Genomic DNA, 21,296 nt, shown 5'->3' on the forward strand with positions numbered 1-21,296 from the left:
AGCTGGGTGCGGTGGAGCACACCTGTAATCCCAGCTACTTGGGAGGTTGAGGCAGGAGCATCGCCGGAACCCAAGAGGCGAAGGTTGCAGTGAGCTGAGATCGCACCACTGCACTCCAGCCTGGGTGACAGAGTGAGACTCTGAGTCTCAAAGAAAAGTGTCCACGTGGAAAGTTAAGGAATCAAGCCCCTCCACCTGCTTGTTCAAGGGCGTGGTGATTCTGACCTAAACATGACCCCAAATCAACTGCAAGTTTGGTTTGATTTCTTCTCGGAGCAAGTTCTCAGCACCACGTTCCGAAGCCTGGAGCTCGTGGTGTACTTCAGCGGTCACAATTGTGCCAGACGGTGTTGGGGTTGAGAGAATCACTAGGACCTGTGAACTGTCCCGGGAGAGGGAGGCGCCTCTCCCTGTGGAGGAAAGGGGTGGGCTCTGTAAGCTGAACACGGAGCCACAGAGACCACGGCTGTCAGAAGGACAGCTGGTTCTGGTTGCTTTCTCAGGGATGCCGTCCCGGGATCTAAGCTGCAGGGAAGCAGATTCGGAAGAGAAAGGGTCCCGAGGCCCAACGGGGAGAGACGGAGACTGCGTCCTCTACAAGATCTGAAACTTCCAGGCACTCTGATCCTTGTAGTCCAGAGGGTCCATGGGATTGTAGGTGAATTTCCAGGTGCCCGTGGGATCCTTGAATTCCAAGCTATCCACGGGGCTGTAGGCGCCATAGCTCTGGCCTGATAGGGAGGTGGGGGACTGGGCCAGGGAAGGTCCCACGGAGGGGCCAGAGAGGGGGCTAAGAGCTGGGCCCCCTAACTGGGGCACCATGGGAGAAAGGTAGGGGTCTAGGCCGCTGAAATAGGAGCTCGGAGACCCATAGGCGGAGGGGGAAGAGCAGAAAGCGGAGGCCGGGGCATAGGTCATGGCATAGGGGGCCGAGGTCAGAGACGGCCCGGAGGCCACCAGCCCAGCCCTCTGCGCCTCAGGCAAAGGGGACTCTGATGCTGGGCTCCAGATGGACACAGTGGCCACTGCTGTGGTTGGGGAGCCTGAGGGGCCGGGCAGAGGGGGACTGTAGGAATCTGAGATGCCCAGAGGGTCTGGACAAACATCCGTGGAGGGTCTTGGGGACGTGCCTGCCTTCCTCTTGGCAGGCCGGGCCTTGGCCTGGCCCCCCGGAGGCTGCTGCTGCTGTTTCTGCTGCTGCCGCTGCTGCCTGCATTTAGCCCTGCGGTTCTTGAACCAAACCTGGGGGATAAGAGGGGAGATGGGGGTGGGTAAGTGGGGAAGAGGCCCAGGAGAGCTGCAGGGTGCTCGGGGATGAGGACGCTTACTGGTGAGAGATGCTGGGGTCACACCTCTCTACTTTGCATCCAGCTGTGGGGCATCTATTCATCCATCCATCCATCTATCCATCCAATCATACCTGCATGTGTGCATGAACACAAGCATACGTCATACCTACAGGCATTCATCCATCCATCTAATACAAACATGCACACGTACCATTATGCATATATACACCATACGCATATACATCATGCCTACATTTACCCATCTATATGATCATACATACATCATACACATATTCATCCACCCATCTAATACAAACATGCACACATACAATTATACATACATACACCATACACATGTACATCATGCCTACATTTACCCATCTATCTGATCACACATGCATACATCACACACATATATATCATACATACATTCCCTGGTCCATCTGATCATATATGCAAGTGTACATACATACATCATACACACATACATCATACATGCATTAATGGAGCCATCTGATCACACATACATACGTCATACACATATTCATCCACCCATCTAATACAAACATGCACATGTACAGTTATACATACATACACCATACGCACATACATCATGCCTACATTTGCCCATCTACATGATCATACATACATCATACACATATTCATCCATCTAATACAAACACGCACATGTACAATTATACATAAATACACCATTCACAGATACGTCATGCCTACATTTACCCATCTATCTGATCATACATACATACATCATACACATATACATCGTACATACATTTCCTGGTCCATCTGATCATACATGCAAATGTACATACATATGTTATACACACATACATCATACATGCATTAATGGAGTCATCTGATCATACATACATCATACACATATTCATCCATCCATCTGATCATACAGATATACAATTATAAATACATTGTACACACATACATCATACATATATACACATTAATGCATACATACAGTCGTACAAACATATTTCATTTATCCATCTGATTATATAGACATGCATACACTCATATATACATAAATAAACCCATCCAGTCATCCAATCATGCATGCATGCATACATACATCATACCCTACAGGCATTCATCCATCCATCTAATACAAACATACACACATACAATTATACACGCATGTACCATACATGCATGTATCATGCCTACATTTATCCATCTATCTGATCATACATACTTCATACACATATTCATCCATCTGATCATATGAACATACAAACATCCAATTATAGGCACATACATTGTGCACACATAACATCATACATAACTATGCACTAATCTATCTAATCATACATACAATCACACAAACACACATATTTCATTTATCCTTCCAATCATACACGTGTGTATGCACATATACGTAACATCATACCTGCAGCATACAAACATACACGCATACAATTATACATACATACATACATACATTATGTAGACATCCATCTGATCATACATATATACCTCACACATGTATATGTCATACAAACATTCACCAGTCCGTCTGATCATACATACATCAGACATACACTTATCCATCTGATGATATATACAATTGTACACATACATCATATGTAGATTCATCGTTTTATACATATAATTATATGTACATACATCATACACATTCGTCTTATACATATAATTATATGTACACACATCATACATACATTAATGATCTATCTAATCATACATCATATGAACATTCATCCATGCATCTGATTATACAAGCATCAAATATACAATTATACACACATACATCATACACACATACATCGTACACATATACACATCAATTTATCCAGTCATACCTATATCCAATCACACAAACACACACATTTTATTTATCTGTCCAATCACATATACCTGCATACACTCATATATACATAAATACACCCATCCAGCCGGGAACAGTGGCTCACATCTGTAATCCCAGCACTTTGGGAGGCTGAAGCAGGTGGATCATGAGGTCAAGAGTTCGACACCAGCCTGACCAACATGGTGAAATCCTGTCTCTATTAAAAATACAAAAATTAGCCCGGTATGGTGGTGTGTGCCTGTAATTCCAGCTACGCAGGAGGCTGAGGCAGGAGAATTGCTTGAAGCCAGGAGGCGGAGGTTGCAGTGAGCCGAGATCGTGCCACTCCAGCCTGGGCAACAGAGCGAGACTCTGTTTCAAATAAATAAATAAATAAATACACCCATCCATCCATCCAATCATGCATGCATGTATACATACAATTGTACATGTGTACATACATCATGTATACATATATCATGCATGCATACATTCATCATCCAATCATACCTACGTGCATTCATACAAACACACATATATAAATGTATCTGTCCATCATACACACACTCACATATACACATACATACATATACGTAACATCATACTCATCCATGCTTCCAGTCATACATGTACACACACATATACAGTCACACATACATTCATCTCTGCATCCACCCATCCATCCATCCGTCTATTCAGTCAATGAATAAACATGCATTAACCATCTTCTGCTACTCTGAGGATCCATCAGTGGAATTGACATTCTAGTTGGGAGAGACAGAGTCTAAATAAACGGACTCTGAGATACCATACGTAAACTGTATGAACCGTATGATCATATGAACATACAAATATACAATTATAGGTACATACGTTGTACACACATAACATCATACAAAGCTATGCACTAATGTATCTAATCATACACACATACAATCACACAAACACACATATTTCATTTATCCTTCCAATCATACACATGTGTGTAGGCACATATACGTAACATCATACTTGCAACATACAAACATATGTAACTGTATGGTATCTCAGAGGGCGATAGATACAAACATACGTAAACTCTATGGTATCTCAGAGGGCGACAGATACAAACATATGTAAACTCTATGGTATCTCAGAGGGCAATAGATACACACATACGTGAACTGTATGGTATCTCAGAGGGCGACAGATACAAACATATGTAAACTGTATGGTATCTCAGAGGGCGATAGATACAAACATACGTAAAGTGTATGGTATCTCAGAGGGCGACAGATACAAACATACGTAAACTGTATGGTATCTCAGAAGGTGACAGATACAAACATACGTAAACTGTATGGTATCTCAGAGGGCGATAGATACAAACATACGTAAACTGCATGGTATCTCAGAGGGCGATAGACACTGTGGAGGAAACAATTGAGTGGGATAGTGGGCAGCAGTAGAGTCAGGGTCTTGGGGAAATACTGCAATGTTAAATGCTGTGTTCAGCGTGGGTCTCATTGATTGATAAACAAAGACTCAAACAAGGGGCCTGCTGTGTGGTTATCTGGAAAATAAGGATTCCAGATAGAGAAAACTTAGTGCAAAGGCCCAAGGCAGGAGGGTGCTTGGCAGGCAGGTCACAGGCCGGCGTGGCTGGAGAGGAGCGAGGGGCGATGAGAGCCTTAAGGGGCGGTCAGTGGTATGGTCGAGAGAGGAATTATTGTCTCCTTGATAACTGGCTGTCACTCTGTGATCTCTCCCTCCTCCCATCACTCTGGGTTCCGGGGAGGGCCCCTGGAAGGTCACGGGAAGGGTCGGGAGGGGTCCAGGGACCCGCCACCCCACCTGAACCCTGGACTCGGGCAGATTGATCTTCAGAGCCACCTCCTCGCGGGCATAGACGTCTGGGTACTGGGTCTTGGCAAACAGTGCCTCCAGCTCCTCCAGCTGGCTCCGGGTGAAGGTGGTCCGCTCCCGCCGCTGCTTCCTGGGGGCGCCTGGGGTGGGACGGGAAACAGGACCCTCAGGTCACCCACCATGGGCTGATGTGAGGCCCTGAGGCTGGGTGGGATGCCAAGAATTCCATCCCGGTTGCCATCTGCCTAAACTAAGGATGGAATGCACATTCCCTGCCCTTCTACGCCTTCCTCTGTGCCTGGCACTCTGTGGCTCCTGCCTGACCCCACGGGGAATTGGCTTTAGCTCTACGAGGAGGTGTGTGAGCCGTTTCTGCCTCTTCTAAGCTTTCTCGTGCACTAAGACATATTCAGTTGAAGCATGACATCGCTGACATTCAACCATTTCTAGCCTATGAAAGTAGCAAGTCTGGGCTGGGCGCGGTGGCTCATGCATGTAATCCCAGCACTTTGGGAGGCCGAGGCGGGCAGATCACAAAGTCAAGAGATTGAGAACCAGCCTGACCAACATGGTGAACCCCTGTCTCTACTAAAAATACAAAAAATTAGCCGGGCGTGGTGGCTCCCAGCTACTCGGGAGGCTGAGGCAGCAGAATCGCTTGAACCCAGAAGGCAGAGGTTGCAGTGAGCTGAGATTACACCACTGCACTTCAGCCTGGTGACAGAACGAGGTTCAGTCTCAGAAAAAAAAAAAAGAAAGTAGCAAGTCCACACTGCTCAACGTAATGCAAAAAACAAAAACAAAAACAAAAACAAGAGCTAAAGAATAATGCTAATAATGCTACAAATAACTGAGTACTCACTTCTCTTAAAAATAGGCTTTATGAAAATTAGGGCCGGGCGCGGTGGCTCCAGCCTGTAATCCCAGCACTTTGGGAGGCCGAGACGGGCGGATCACGAGGTCAGGAGATTGAGACCATCCTGGCTAACACGGTGAAACCCCGTCTCTACTAAAAATACAAAAAACTAGCCGGGCGAGGTGGCGGGCGCCTGTAGTCCCAGCTACTCCGGAGGCTGAGGCAGGAGAATGGCGTAAACCCGGGAGGCGGAGCTTGCAGTGAGCTGAGATCCGGCCACCGCACTCCAGCCCGGGCGACAGAGCGAGACTCCGTCTCAAAAAAAAAAAAGAAAAGAAAAAGAAAAAAAAGAAAATTAGCTGGGCATGGTGGCGTGTGCCTGTAATCCCAGCTACTTGGGAAGCTGAGGCAGGAGAGTCACTGGAACCTGGGAGGCGGAAGTTGCAGTGAGCCAAGATTGCACCATTGCACTCCAGCCTGGGCAGGAGTGAAAGTCCGTCTAAACTCCATCTCAAAATAAATAAATAAATAAATAAATAAATAAATAAATAAATAAATAAGGCTTTGCAGGCCAGGTGCAGTGGTTCATGCCTGTAATCCCAGCACTTTGGGAGGCTGAGTCAGGTGGATTATTTGAACCCAGGAGTTTGAGATCAGCCTGGACAACATAGGGAGACCCAATCTCTGCCAAAAAAAAAAAATAATAATTTTTTTCTATGTCTTGTATAATCCAGATACTGCACAATCTACGAAAACTTTAAAAAGTTAGCCAGGCATGGTGGCATGCACCTGTAATCCTAGCTATTTGGGAGGCCGAGGCAAGAGGATCGCTTGAGCCCAGGAGTTCAAGGCTGCAGTGAGCCATAATTGCACCATTGCACTTCAGAGTGGACAACAGAGTGAGACTGTGTCTCAAAAATGAAATAAAACAAACAAACAAATAAACAAAGCTTTGCTGCCTAGGCACAATGGCTCACACCTGCAGTCCCAGCTACTCAGGAGGCTAAGGTAGGAGGATCGCCTGAACCCGGGAGTTTGAGGCTGCAGTGAGCCGTGACCGTCACCACTGCACTCCAGCCTGGGCGACAGAATGCGAGACCCTATCTCTGAAAAATAAATAAATAATAAAGTTTTGCTAACAGATGAAAATTCCTCTTGATTCCCCTTCCAAATTACATCCCCTCTTCCCCACCACAAAAGGAACCTCTGTCCTGATTTTCTAGGACTGCACATGTTTTTCTAAGTGACATGCATTTCAGATGAATGCAGAGGGCTGGTATATGGCTCTGAAGTCGCCCCTGTGACTGCTTTTTTCCTGGGGGCAGAGGGACCCCAGAGGTGCTCTAAAAGGTGAGGCCAGCCTGGGGTGCCGAGAGAAACAACTGTACTCACTTGGGTAGGGCACAGCCTGGTGCATCAGATCCACACTGGGGCCACTTAGGGCCAAGGCGTTGACAGAATAGTGAGGCCCCGGGTTCATATACGCCATCATGATCTTCGGGGACACTGAGGCCCAAGTCAGGGGCCTGCAAGAGAAGAGGAGGGATGCTCACTCACTTACCAGTGACCCACCATGGGGTGACAAGCAGGCTGAGATTCAAATCCTGCCTCGGTCTCCTCTTAGGTATGTGACCTTGGCCATTTATCTCACCTCTGTACCTCTGTGTCCTGACGTGTAAAATGGCCCCTGCTTAATTTTCTCAGAACTTTCTTGAGACTCTGCAAAGCAGAGAGCTGAAGTGATCACGCGCGTCGTAAGTGCGAGTTCTTATTCCTACTCTACCCTCTAAAACAATCTCATCCTGGCTGGGCACAATGTCTCATATCTGTAGTCCCAGCACTTTGGGAGGCCAAGGCGGGAGGATCACTTGAGCTCAGGAGTTTGAGACCAGCCTGGGCAATATAGCAAGACCCTGTCTCCAAAAAAAAAAAAAAGTGTTTTTTAAAAAGTTAACTGGGTGTGGTGATGCATGCCTGTAATCCCAGCTACCCAGGAGGCTGAGGTGGGAGGATCACTTGAGCCCAGGAGTTTAGGGCTGCAGTGAGCTGTGTTCAGGCCACTGTACTCCAGCCTGGGTGACACAGTAAGACTCTAAGAAAAAAAAAAAAAAAACAAAGCAAATCTGAGCCCGTAATACTTCCTCATCCAAGATCCCTTCTTTCTGTGACCATGGGCAAACACGCTCAGCCTCATTGATAACCAAGGACTGCAGGTTGACCAACCATCCCTGTTTGCCCAGAATGGAGGAGAGGTGGGTGTATCTTGGAACATAGGACTTTCAGGCTAGAACCAGAATGGCCCCAGCCAAACTAGATTGGTTGGTCACCCTAAGGGAGAGTGGCATTAAAAGGACAGTAAAGGCCAGGCAAGGCCTGTAATCATGCCTGTAATCCCAGCACTTTGGGAGGCTGAGATGGGCGGATCACTTGAGGTCAGGAGTTTAAGACCAGCCTGGCCAATATGGTGAAACCCCGTCTGTATTAAAAATGCAAACATTAGCCAGGCGTGGGCCCAGCTACTCGGGAGACTGAGGCAGGAGAATCGCTGGAACCCGGGAGGCGGAGGTTGCAGTGGGCCGAGATGGCACCACCGCACTCCAGCCTGGGCGACAGAGCAAGACTCTGTCTCAAAACAAAACAAAACAAAACAGCAACAACAACAACAACAAAAAACTACAGTAAGGGCCAAGAAAGGCAGCTCACACCTGCAATCCCAGCACTATGGGAGGTCAAGGCAGGAGAATCACTTGAGCCCAGAAGTTCAAAACCAGCCTAGGCAACATAGTGAGACCCCCATCTCTGAAAAGAAAAAAAAAAAAAACCAGTGATTGTGGATCTTCCATGATCACCTTGACCTATCAGGTTGGCAAAGATGAAAGAGGCTGATAACTTCCGGCACTGGGGTCGGTGTCGGGAAAGGCGCACTCCTGTGGCAGATAGGTAGCAGTACAGGTTGCAACAAACTTATCAAAGTAAAATGCCATCTTTCTTTTCTCCTAGTAATTCACCTTCAATGTATACCTCAGTCGCCTTGTTGGAAAATGGGAATGAAAATCGCATTTATGGGCCAGGCGCAGTGGCTCACACTTGTAACCCCAGCACTTTGGAACACCAAGGCAGGCAGATCACTTGAGGTCAGGAGTTTGAGATTAGCCTGGTCAACATGGTGAAACCCCTTCTTTACTAAAATTACAAAAATTAGCCGGGACTGGTGGTGCACCCCTATAATCCCAGCTACTTGGGAGGCTGAGGCAGGAGAATCGCTTGAACCCAGGAGGTGGAGATTGTAGCGAGCCAAGATGGTGCCACTACACCCCAGCCTGGGCTACAGACTCCGTCTCAAAAAAAAGAAAAGAAAAAGAAAATAGCATTTATGTTCAGGTGGCAACATAGCGAAACTCTCCTGTCTCTACAAAAAATTATTTTTTTTATTTTTTTTATTTTATTTTATTTTTTTTTTTTTTGAGATGGAGTCTCGCTCTGTCGCCCAGGCTGGAGTGCAGTGGCGCGATCTCGGCTCACTGCAAGCTCCGCCTCCTGGGTTTACGCCATTCTCCTGCCTCAGCCTCCCAAGTAGCTGGGGCTACAGGCGCCCGCCATCTCGCCCAGCTAGTTTTTTGTATTTTTTAGTAGAGACGGGGTTTCACCGTGTAGACCAGGATGGTCTAGATCTCCTGACCTCGTGATCCACCTGTCTCGGCCTCCCAAAGTGCTGGGATTACAGGCTTGAGCCACCGCGCCCGGCCTATTTTTTTTATTTTTAAAGTAAGCCTGGGCACAGTGGCTCAAGCCTGTAATCTCAGCACTTTGGGAGGCCAAGGCAGGCAGATCACCAAAGCTCAGGAGCTCGAGACCAGCCTGGCCAACATGGTGAAACCCTGTCTCTACTGAAAATACAAAAGAAGCTGGGCATGGTGGCGGGTGCCTGTAATCCCAGCTACTCAGGAGGCTGAGGCAGGAGAATCGTTTGAACCGGGGAGGCAAAAGTTGCAGTGAGCCAAGATCGCACCACTGCACTCCAGCCTGTGCGACAGAGCAAGACTCCGTCTCAAAAAAAAAAAAAAAAAAAAAAAAGCATAAGGCTGCCCCCTGAACTGATTTTAAAAGATCTCTAGTATATAATTTTAAAAGATTGTTCTAGGGGCCGGGCGCAGTGGCTCATGCCTCTAATCCCAGAACTTTGGGAGGCCAAGGTGGCCGGATCACCTGAGGTCGGGAATTCGAGACTAACCTGGCCAACATGGTGAAACCCCGTCTCTACTAAAAATACAAAAATTAGCCGGGCATGGTGGCAGGTGTCTGTAATCCCAGCTACTCAGGAGGCTGAGGCAGGAGAATCGCTTGAGTCCAGGAGGCGGAAGTTGCAGTGAGCCGAGATCGTGCCACTGCACTCCAGCCTGGGGGACAAGAGTGAGACTTCATCTCAAAAAAAAAAAAAAAAAAGTTCTAGTCTTGGCAATAAGACAAAAGACTGACAGCATGTCATTTCCAAGTCATTTGGAAGTCTTGTCTAACAGACTCACCCAAAGTTTACTTCATATTCTAAGGCAGCAGTCCTCAACCTTTTTGGCACCAGGGACTGGTTTCGTGAAAGATAATGTTTCCATGGATGGCAGTGGGCAGTGCATTAGATTCTCATAAGGAGCATGCAACCTAGATCTCTCACACACGCAGTTCACAATAGGGCTCACGCTCCTGTGAGAATCTAGAGCCACCACTGATCTGACAGGAGACAGGGCTCAGGCGGTAATGCTCGCTCACCAGCTGTGCAACCCCATTCCTAACAGACCACAATCTGGGGCTTGGGGATCCTATTCTAAGGGACTGTACCTGTGTTTGATTTACTATTCTTTTGTTTGTTTGTTTTGTTTTGTTTTTTTTGAGACAGAGTCTTGCTCCGTCGCCCAGGCTGGAGTGCAATGGCATGATCTTGGCTCACTGCAGCCTCTGTGTCCTGGGTTCAAGCGATTCTCCTGACTCAGCCTCCCGAGTAGCTGGGACTACAGGCACCCACCACCACGCCCAGCTAATTTTTGTATTTTTTTAAAGTACAAAATTAAAGTACAAAACCCCGTAGAGATGGGGTTTCACCATGTTGGCCAGGCTGGTCTTGAACTCCTGACCTCGTGGTTCTCTCGCCTCGGCCTCCCAAAGTGCTGGGATTACAGGCATGAGTCACCGCGCCTGGCCTACTATTCATTATTGATTAGAGTCTAGACTTCAACAAGGTAAATAGTAACCTCAGGAAGTTTGGTTGCAAATGATTTCTCTCTGGTAGAAAAGATAACCTCAAAAGTTGCAGTTGTATTGCCCTGTAGGTCTTCAACCAGTTTTGTATCTAACCTGGCAAACTTTCTCCAGCACGTCTTTCCTGACTAAATATATTAACTTCTGTTCATCAAATTATCCTTTTTTTTTTTTTTTTAAGGAGTCTCACTCTGTCGCCCAGGCTGGAATACAGTGGCACAGTCTTGGCTCACTGCAACCTCCGCTTCCTGGGTTCAAGCGATTCTCCTGCCTCAGCTTCCCAAGTAGCTGGGGTTACAGGCATGAGCCACCACACCCAGCTAATTTTTTGTATTCTTAGTAGAGACAAGGTTTCACCATTGTTGGCCAAGCTGGTCTCGAACTCCCCACCTCAGGCGCCCGCCACCATGCCCGGCTAATTTTTGTATTTTTAGTAGAGATGGGGTTTCACCATGTTGGCCAGGATGGTCTCGATCTCTTAGTCTCGTGACCTGCCCGCCTCGGCCTCCCAAAGTGCTGGGATGACAGGCATGAGCCACTGCACCCGGCCCAAATTCTCCTTTGAGACAGCTGGTTCCTTCATTCATCCCAGCTACTCCAGAGGCTGTAATCCCAGCTACTCCAGAGGCTGAGGCAGGAGAATCGCTTGAACCCAGGAGGCAGAGGTTGCAGTGAGCCGAGATCCTGCCATTGCACTCCAGCCTGGGCAACAAGAGCGAGACTCCATCTCAAAAAAAAAGTTATCATAATAAAATAAATTTTAAAATAAAAACACAAAAATTAGCCAGGCATGGTGTTGCACGCCTGTAATCCCAGCTGCTTGGGAAGCTGAGGCAGGAGACCCTCTGGAACCTGGGAGGTGGAGTTTGCAGTGAGCCGAGATTGTGCCACTGCACTCCAGCCTGGGTGGCAGAGCGAGACTCCATCTCAAAAATAATACGTATTATTATTATTAATTAATTAATTAAATGAGGCATTGATTTTACTCATGCGTAGAATATACACTTGTATATGCATAGAAAATTCCCAGGAAGGAAGCAATTTACTGGTACCGGTGAGTGCCTCTGGGAAAGCGTGCTAAAGCCGTATCTTGTTTCTGTAGTTTGGATTCCTTTTTAATTGTGCGTGTGTGCGTGCGTGCGTGCGTGTGTGTGTGTGTGGTTTTGTCAAAAGCAAAAACAACAACGAAATCTTCAAAAAAGCAAACAGAATATGAAAACCCTCTGAAGGTTCCTCACTGCCCTCATTAGGATGGCCTCAGAAAACCTCTCAGCCTCCAGGGCTATTTACATAAGCCGTTTCCTGGGCTAGGAACGCCTTTCCCCCACCCCAAAGCCCCTCTCACCAGCTAACCCCTTCTCTTCCAGGTCTCAGCTCAGCTACTTTCCCCAGAGAAACCAACCTACGCCCCTGAACTGGTTTTTACACACACACACACGCACACACACACACACACTCCCTACCTCCTTTTCTTCAAGACACAGCTTGTATTAAATGACATATTTATATGTTTGTTTATCTGTCTCCCTCAAATTCTATCAGTTACCTGAGTTCAGGGACTGGGAATATCTCGGTTCCTGCCATGTCCCCAGCACCCCCAATAAATATTTGAAACATAAGAAAAAGAATTAAAAATGGATGGCGTTGCTGGTCGCAGTGGCTCACGCCTGTAATCCCAGCACTTTGGGAGGCCAAGGCAGGCGGATCACGAGGTCAGGAGATCGAGACCATCCTGGCTAACATGGTGAAACCCCGTCTCTACTAAAAATACAAAAAAAATTAGCTGGGCGTGGTGGCAGGCGCCTGTAGTCCCAGTTACTCAGGAGGCTGAGGCAGGAGAATGGCGTGAACCCGGGAGGCAGAGTTTGCAGTGAGCCGAGAAAAAAAAAAAAAATTAAAAATGGATGGCGTTTATTTTCAGCTCCCACCCCTTCATTCCTCTCACTGTCCTTTCCTTCTCATCCTTCACGTGAGGAGGGGGGACAGATTCTGTTTATTTTAAGTTGAGATTCTACTGCTCATTCAGTAAATAATTTTTGAATGCCTTCCCTGCTCTAGGAACTAAGAATATAGCAAGAAATAAGATCACAGCTTCTCTGTTCTCATAGAATTGAACTTCTTGGTTCCGTTCCTAGAGAAACCAATAATGAACAAGGAAAAAAAAATAGTCTCACTCTTGTCCCCCAGGCTGGAGTGCAATGGTACGATCTCGGCTCACTGCAGCCTCTGCCTCCCAGGTTCAAGTGATTCTCCTGCCTCAGCCTCCCGAGTAGCTGAGATTACAAGCGCCTGTCACCACACCCAGGTAATTTTTGTATTTTTAGTAGAGACGGGGTTTTACCATGTTGGCCAGGCTGCTCTCGAACTCCTGACCTTGGGTGATCCTCCCACCTCGACCTCCCAAAGTGCTGGGATTACAGGCGTGAGCCACCACGCCTGGCTTTTTTTTTTTTTTTTTTTTTAATAAAGATGCCATAGCTGGGGGCAGGGGCTCACTCCTGTAATTCCAACACTTTGTGAGGCTGAGTTATGAGGATCATTTGAAGTCAGGAGTTTGAGATCAGCCTGGCCAACATGGTAAAACCCCATCTCTACTAAAAATACAAAGATTAGCCAGACATGGTGATGGGTGCCTGTAATCCTAACTAGTTGAGAATCACTTGAACCCGGGAGGCGGAGGTTGCAGTGAGCTGAGATGTCACTACTGCACTCCAGCCTGGGTGACAGAGCAAGATGCTGTCTCAAAAAAAAAAAAAAAAAAAAGCCTCAGCAAGTTTCAAAATCTCCCGGAAAATAAAACAGGTGGAAAAAAAAGCCTTCAGAAAGTTTCAAGAGCTCCCAAGAAAATAAAACAGGTTGTTATGAGAATGAAGGAGTTTGAGGTGGAGTGAGGCATCTAAGAAGTTTTGTGGATCTGGGATAGAGATTTCCAGGCAAAAAAAAAAAAAACAGCAGGTGCAAAGGCTTGGAGGCTGGGCTGGACTCTCACACTGTCACCCTGAGTGAGACGGAGTCTCCAACTTGGTCTTGTTGGAGGAGAAACAGGGCACCCCGTGTGACCACAGCAGAGTGGTCATGGAGAAAAGCAGAAAGAACAAGTAAAACCTGGTAGGAATGTCACGAGGAGGCTCAGTGCTGACAATAAAATCAAAAGCAGCTACATTAAATCCCCAAAATCAAACTGCCTCCAAGGTAACTCCCAATAATCCTTACCCGCTGATATTCATACCCTGTGTAGTCCCTACTAACAAGCAGGCTGACGTGTGTAACCAACGGGATATTGCAGAAATGACAGAGCGTAGCTTCCAAGGCTAGCATCTGCTCTAAGGACAGCCAGCCGCCATGCTGTGAGGATGCTCAAGCCATCCCGTGGAGAGGTCTATGTGGCAAAGAAATGAGGCCTCCTGCCAACAGCTGTGAGAGTAAGCTACTATGGATGTTATCTCCCCAGCCTCAGCCAAGCCAGTAAGTGACTTCAGTCCTGGTCGACATCTGACTACAGCCCCATGGAACACCCTGAGCCGGAATAATCCAGTTAAGCCACTCTTGGACTCCTGTCCCTCAGAAACTATAAGAGATCAGAAATGTTTATTGTTTGGGCCGGGCGCGGTAGCTCATGCCTGTAATCCCAGCACTTTGGGAGGCTGAGGCGGGAGGATCACGAGGTCAGGAGATCAAGACCATCCTGGTTAACACGGTGAAACCCCATCTCTACTAAAAATACAAAAAATTAACTGGGCGTGGTGGCGGGCGCCTGTAGTCCCAGCTACTCAGGAGGCTGAGGTAGGAGAATGGCATGAACCTGGGAGGCGGAGCTTGCAGTGAGCCAAGATCACACCACTGCGCTCCAGTCTGGGTGACAAAGCAAGACTCCGTCTCAAAAAAAAGAAGAAAAAAAAAAAAGAAATGTTTATTGTTTGAAGCTGCTAAATTTTGGGATAAGCTGTTACCCAGCAATAGGTAACTAATACACAAGCCTTCTCTATACAGCATGTCATTAAATGCCCAGCACAACCTTGGGAGGTAGAGATTGTATTACTATGATGCTTACATTTTGGTTTTGGTTTTGGTCTTAGGGACAGCGTCTCACTCTGTCCACCCAGGCTGGAGTGCAGTGGCACAATCATAGCTCACTGCAGCCTCGACCTCCTGAGCTCAAGCCATCCTCCCACCTCAGCCTCCCAAGTAGCTGGGACTACAGGTGTGCCACCACGCACAGCTAATTTTTTTCGTTTTTATGTAGAGAGGAGTGTCTTGCCATGTTGCCTAGGCTGGTCTTGAACTCCTGGCCTCAGTAGATCCTCCTGCCTCAGCCTCCCAAAGTGCTGGGATTACAGGCCTGAGACACTGGTTTGCCTGATGCTTACAGATTAGACAGCATCGTCAGACTCAAAAGTGTGACTTACCCAGGATCACACACAGGCTGGCAGCGGAGAATCCAGGATTTCAAGGCTAGAGGAATTCCTGAAGGTCCTATTCCCCCAGCCCCCTATCCTGGGATCCCTCTGTCCTCTCCCACTTCTCCAAAAACCGATAATGTTAAATATGAACCTCCAGAGAGTGGAGGCAAGGAAACTGGTGAACTTGCCCCACTGGGGACCATTTGCAGGGCCTAGCACAAAAGCACACACTTTCATTGTCTTTGTCGTCAAATGTGAGCCAGGTTGCCCGGCTAAGCAGTTGACCTTACAGGAAAGCCAAGAAAGCTCACATTTAGGATCACCCCTTTCTGGATTTTTGTTGTTTTTGTTGTTGTTGTTATTTTGAGACGGAGTCTCTGTCATCCAGGCTGCAGTGCAGTGGCGCAATCTCGGCTCATTGCAACCTCCACCTCCCGGATTCAAGCAATTCTTCTGCCTCAGCCTCCCAACCTGGGACGACAGGCATGTGCCATCACGCCTGGCTAACTTTTTTTTTTTTTTTTTTTGTATTTTTAGTAGAGATGGGGTTTCTCCATGTTGGCCAGGTTGGTCTCAAACTCCTGACCTCAGGTGATCCACCCACCTCGGCCTCCCAAAGTGCTGGAATTACAGGCGTGGGCCACCGTGCCTGGCCAGGATCATCCCTTTTTACGGATAGGGGATAGGAGGCTCCGCAGGAGGAAAGTGTGGGCCGCAGATCAAACAGCTGATAATAATGATTAAAGTGCTGCCTGGACAAGAGGTCAGCAGAGAATAATAACAATAAAAACAACATCGAACATCCGCTGAAACCTTTCTCTGGGTTCGGCAGCAACCTGAGGCAGCTGATGACAGAAGAGCCTCCGGTGAAGGCTGGGCGTGGTAGCAGGTATCTGTAATCCCAGCACTCTGGGAGGCTGAGGTGGGAGGATCGCTTGAGCCCAGGAGTTGGAGGCTGCAGTGAGCTATGATCAAGCCACTGCACTCCAGCCTGGGCGACAGAGGACGACCCTCTCTCAAAACAAAACAAAACAAAACAGGCCAGGACTGTGGCTCAGCACTTCGGGAGGCTGAGGCTGATCACTTGAGGTCAGGAATTCAAGTTTAAAAGTACAAAAATTAGCCAGGCGTGGTGTTGCGTGCCTGTTGTCCCAGCTACTGGGGAGGCTGAGGCACAAAAATCTCTTGAACCCGGGAGGCAGAGGCTGCAGTGAGCTGAGATTGCACTACTGCACTCCAGCCTGGGCGACAGAGCAAGGCTCCAGCCCAAAAAACAAACAAACAAACAAAAAATCAATCAATCAAAAGAGGACCTGTGTCATGGGGAGGAAATAAAAAAGAATGTCCGGGAAAATTCATCACTCGGCAGACACGACCAGGCTTTATATACAAGATCTCACAATGACAACGATTTCCAGACGCTGGTGTTTTATGATCTCAAAGGGTGGAACAAGGGACATCAGTGTCCCTGCCCTGGAGATCAGCCTGGGAGGCCCAAGGCTGGTTCTCAGAGCTGTGGGGTTTGGCACCCACTGGGTCCCAGGTTCCCAGCTGAACAGTTGTTCCCACAGGTGAGGCCTGAAAGCTCACAGCCACCTGGTGGGGCAGACACTCAGATAACTCCATTCTACAGCAGGGGAGACTGAGCCTGGGAGGGAGGCAGGTGCCCACAGGTCAGGTGGCTGAAGACCTTAAGGACTTCCAGGGGGTCCCAGCTTCTCACACACTGCATGCACCACGGACCTTGGGAACAAGATCTCAGGGAACCATAACCCCATGGAAACTTCCTCCAAGGCGGCTCCTGGTATCATCCCCACTTTACAGAGGAGGAAACTGAGGCTGAGGGAAGTGGAGTCTCCAGTTCTGTCTCGCACATCAGCGGCAGAGCCAGGGCTGGGCTGGCACCTGCCCCGGAGCCTGTGCCCTCTTGACCACCAGGCGACATGGCCTCTTAGGACCATGTCGCCACAGCCCCGTGGAGCTCAGAGGTCCCTTTGTCAGAGGAGGAAACTGAGGCTGAGAGAGGTTTCGTCAATTCCCGAGGTCACACAGGTGATGAGTGGAAGAACCAGGGGTAGAATTTAAATCTCTTTGGCCCCGAACCCCGCTCTTCACCCTCAAGTCTACCTGGGGACCCCAGAAACAGAACGAGGCTGGTCTCCGGCCCTACTCCCACTGCAGGCCAGGCCTGCAACATGGGGTTTCCATGGCTTATCTGGCTGGATCATCGTGACAGCTTCTCATTGTCCCCACTTTGCACAGGAGGCAACCGAGACCCAGAGAGCCCACATGAGGGGTCCAAGGCCACACAGTGAGAAAAGAATAGAGTTTAAACCCAGACTCGGCTGGGCGCGGTGGCTCACGCCTGTAATCCCAACACTTTGGGAGGCCGAGGCGGGTGGATCACCTGAGGTCAGGAGTTCGAGACCAGCCTGGCCAACATGGTAAAACTCTGTCTCTACTAAAAATACAAAAATTAGCCGGGCGTGATGGTGCATGCCTGTAATCCCAGCTACTTGGGAGGCTGAGGCAGGAGAATCGCTTGAACCTGGGAGGTGGAGGTTGCAGTGAGCCGAGGTCGAGCCACTGTACTCCAACCTGGGCAACAGAGTGAGACTCCATCTCAAAAACAGAAAACAAAAAACAAAAAAAACAGACTCGTGTGGCTTCATGCCAGCCTTTGGGAAGACCCTCCCAGCCCAGCCACGTTCAGGGCCTGCCCTTGTCAGCCACTCCAGCCTCTCTCTGCAGCCTCTGTTGGCACCTCTGTCCAGTGGGGATAAGGAGCTGGGTGGATGCACCCACTGCCGGGCATGAGACCTGGGGGAAGCCGAGACCCATGGCACAGTTAGAATCTGAGCCAATCAACTCAGTGATCAACACTGTGATCCCTGGAGCATCCAGAAATTCAAACGCAGTGGGCAGCCTTGAAGTCAGACCTCACTCTGCGGCCATCACAGCCCTCGCTCAGTCCTTTTGGGAAAATCGCATCACACCTCCTCTCTGTGGCAGTCTGTCTACCTGATTCTACCCTCACTGTGTGTCTAGGACTGACCCAGGCACTGGGAATACAGCCGAGAACAAGACAGACAAGGCCCCAGTCCTCCTGACTGGGGCAGACAAGGAACAAAGTGTCAATCAGAGTTTTGCAGGAGACCAGCCGGGCGCAGTGGCTCACGCCCATAATCCCAGCACTCTGGGAGGCTGAGGCGGGCGGATCACTTGAGGTCAGGAGTTGGAGACCAGCCTGGACAACATGGAGAGACCTCATCTCTACTAAAAATACAAAAAATAGCTGGGCCTGGTGGCGCATGCCTGTAGTTCCAGCTACTTAAGAGGCTGAGGTGGGAGGACTGCTTGAACCCAGGAGGTGGAGGTTGCAGTGAGTGGAGATCATGGCGCTGCACTCCAGCCTGGGCAACAGAGCATGACTTCATCTCAAAAAAAAAACAGCTTTGCAGAAGATCAGAGAGAGTGACTGTGCTGGAAGCTAAGAGCGCAGGAGTGTGAGGGACCTCCCAGTCCCGAAGTAGAGCCTGGGCTGAAAGCCGGAGCCTCTGGGTGCATCGAGGCCCCAAGTGATCAATTCACCAGCACAGTGATCCTCAGTCATCACATTTTCAGCTCCCTCGGGCAGGCCCAAGTCCACCTGGAGTCCTTCCTGCTGCAGCCACAGACCTAGGCTCTCTGTGTCTATGTCCGTTCCATCCCTTGTCTGTCATTCATCCATCCATCTATGCAACACATATTTAGGCAAATCCCAGCCACACGCTGGGGCACTGGGGAGAAATCAATGCTCAGCAAGGGAGGGAGACAGGCCATTTGTGGATCGTCACGCAAATGAAAATTTCGGGCAGTGCTAAGAGTTTTAAAGAAAATCCAACAGAACAGTGTGCTGAGGAGTTGCCTTAGAACCACAGTGAGAAGCCCCTAACCCCGGATGCTGTCAGGGCTTGAGGGCGCCCACAAGCCACCCTGAATCCTCCAATGCCCCGAGTGCCATGGGCCAGTCCCTGCTGTCTAACCTTACTCCCTCCTGCTGCAATCACATCCCAGCCCCGTTTCCCCAAACACCAGGACGACACCTCTGTTTTGTGTGTGACTATTCAGCAAACGTCACCTGCAGAGCACGGCAAACACAGCCATGAATAAAATAAACCCAATTTCTCCCCTCTCTTTCTTCTCCCCCATTCCCTCTCCCTTCCTCGGTCCCCTCCGCCTCTCCTGCAGACGCTCACCTTCAGAAAGGAGGGACGGGGCTCTCCTGGTGGCCCAGGACCTAGACAGAGCGGCCAGACGGCAGAGGCTGAAGGAAACACGTCCCCTCACATGGGGAGATTTTAAGCCCGGGCTGGGAGTGATGTCATTTGTCATGGCCCGGATCTCGGAGGGTAATCCTGGCCAAGGTGGGGGACTCGACTGGGCACCAGGAGGTGACATTGGCTGAAAGGGGGAGGGGCACCCGTCTGCTTAATCCCCTCCTCTTCCCCCCATGACATCTTGGCAATTAGGGTTGATGGGGAAGGGAGGCCCCAGCTCCTGCTGGTGACCATAAGCCCCTACTCCTCAGGGAAGTCCTTCCTTTGGTCTGACTGGTGTCTCTCCAGCTTCAGCTAGCATCCCAAGAGAGAGGCATCAAAGAGGAAGGAGAGAACTGTCAGAGGGTCCTAAGAGACCATCTGAAAAAAGAGAGGCACGGGGCTTTAGGGATCCCTCTCCTGGGTCCCCCTTTCTCTCCACAACAGTTTGTCTGACAGCTAGTTTATCTCTGTACTGCCTCATTGTTCTTGGTTTCTGCCTCAGTTTCCCCTGTTTCTCTTTCTTTGACTTGATCAACTCCTATCTGTGGCCTGTCTGTCTCTGTGTTGTCAGACATGATATTCTCCTCTTTTAGGGGGCAGTGGTGGGGGCGGGGGCTGCTCCCAGCACTGAAAATAGGCAGACATTAGAAAGGGTGTTTCGTTTTCTGTTTTTGGTGGAGTTTGGGCTTTGGGTTTTTTTTTTCTTTTTCTTTTTCTTTTTTTTTTTTTGAGACAGGGTCTCTATCGCCCAGGCTGGAGTGCAGTGGCATGATCACGGCTCACTGCAGCCTTGACCTCCTGTGCTCAAGGGATCCTCCCTCCTCAGCCTCCCAAGTAGCTGAGACTTTACAGGTACACACCACGATGCCCAGCTAATTTTTTCATTTTTGTAGAGATGGAGTCTCTCTATGTTGCCCAGGCTGGCCTCAAACTCCTGGCCTCAAGGGATTCTCCCACCTCGGCCTCCCAAAGTGCTGGGATTGCAGGCGTGAGCCACCACACCCAGCACTTGCCATCTCTCTACACACCGTTGGTCTTTGTCTGGTTTCTCTGGACCTCAGTTTCTTTTCCTTTGGGCCTCAGGCTGTGGCATTTCTGCCTGCTTGCCTGAATACCCCTCTTTCATTCTCCATCTGCTCCTCTCGGTCCCTGTCTTTGTTGATAAACCTGCATTACCACCTTGGTCTCTCTTAGTCTTTCCCTCTCTTTCTCTGTCTCTCCCTGTCTGTCTCGCTCTCTCTCCCCTCTCCCTCAGCCTCTGTGTCCTTCTGTTCCTGTCTGTCCCTCTCTTTGCTGTCTTTCTGCCTGTCCACCTGTCCCTGTAACTCCAGCCTCGTCTCCGTCTCTCTGTCCTTACTTATCCACCATGCCTCTCTACAGCTCCAATCTCTGTTCCTCCTTCTCTTTTTCCCTGTCTCTCTCTCTCTCTCTCTTTCTCTCTCTCTCTGACTCTTGTTTCCCCTCTCTCTGGATTGCCCTTCATTTTCGTTTTGTTTTGTTTTTGTTTTGAGACAGAGT

The 21,296-nt window shown here is 48.9% G+C and overlaps 1 protein-coding gene across 1 annotated transcript; it reads right to left on the bottom strand.

Annotated features, from left to right (window-relative positions):
- Positions 1–159: 159 nt before the first annotated feature.
- On the bottom strand, positions 160–19,885 carry CRX (cone-rod homeobox). The gene is made up of 4 exons (XM_023182619.2): positions 19,716–19,885; positions 7,223–7,356; positions 4,963–5,114; positions 160–1,242 (listed from the first exon to the last, which is right to left on the bottom strand). The coding sequence occupies exons 2-4, from the start codon at positions 7,320–7,322 to the stop codon at positions 595–597; spliced, it is 900 nt and encodes a 299-aa protein (XP_023038387.1). The 5' UTR covers positions 7,323–7,356; positions 19,716–19,885; the 3' UTR covers positions 160–594.
- Positions 19,886–21,296: the final 1,411 nt, after the last annotated feature.

Source organism: Piliocolobus tephrosceles, chromosome 21 (assembly GCF_002776525.5).
Source record: "Piliocolobus tephrosceles isolate RC106 chromosome 21, ASM277652v3, whole genome shotgun sequence".
In the NCBI taxonomy this organism is placed as follows: Eukaryota; Metazoa; Chordata; class Mammalia; order Primates; family Cercopithecidae; genus Piliocolobus; species Piliocolobus tephrosceles.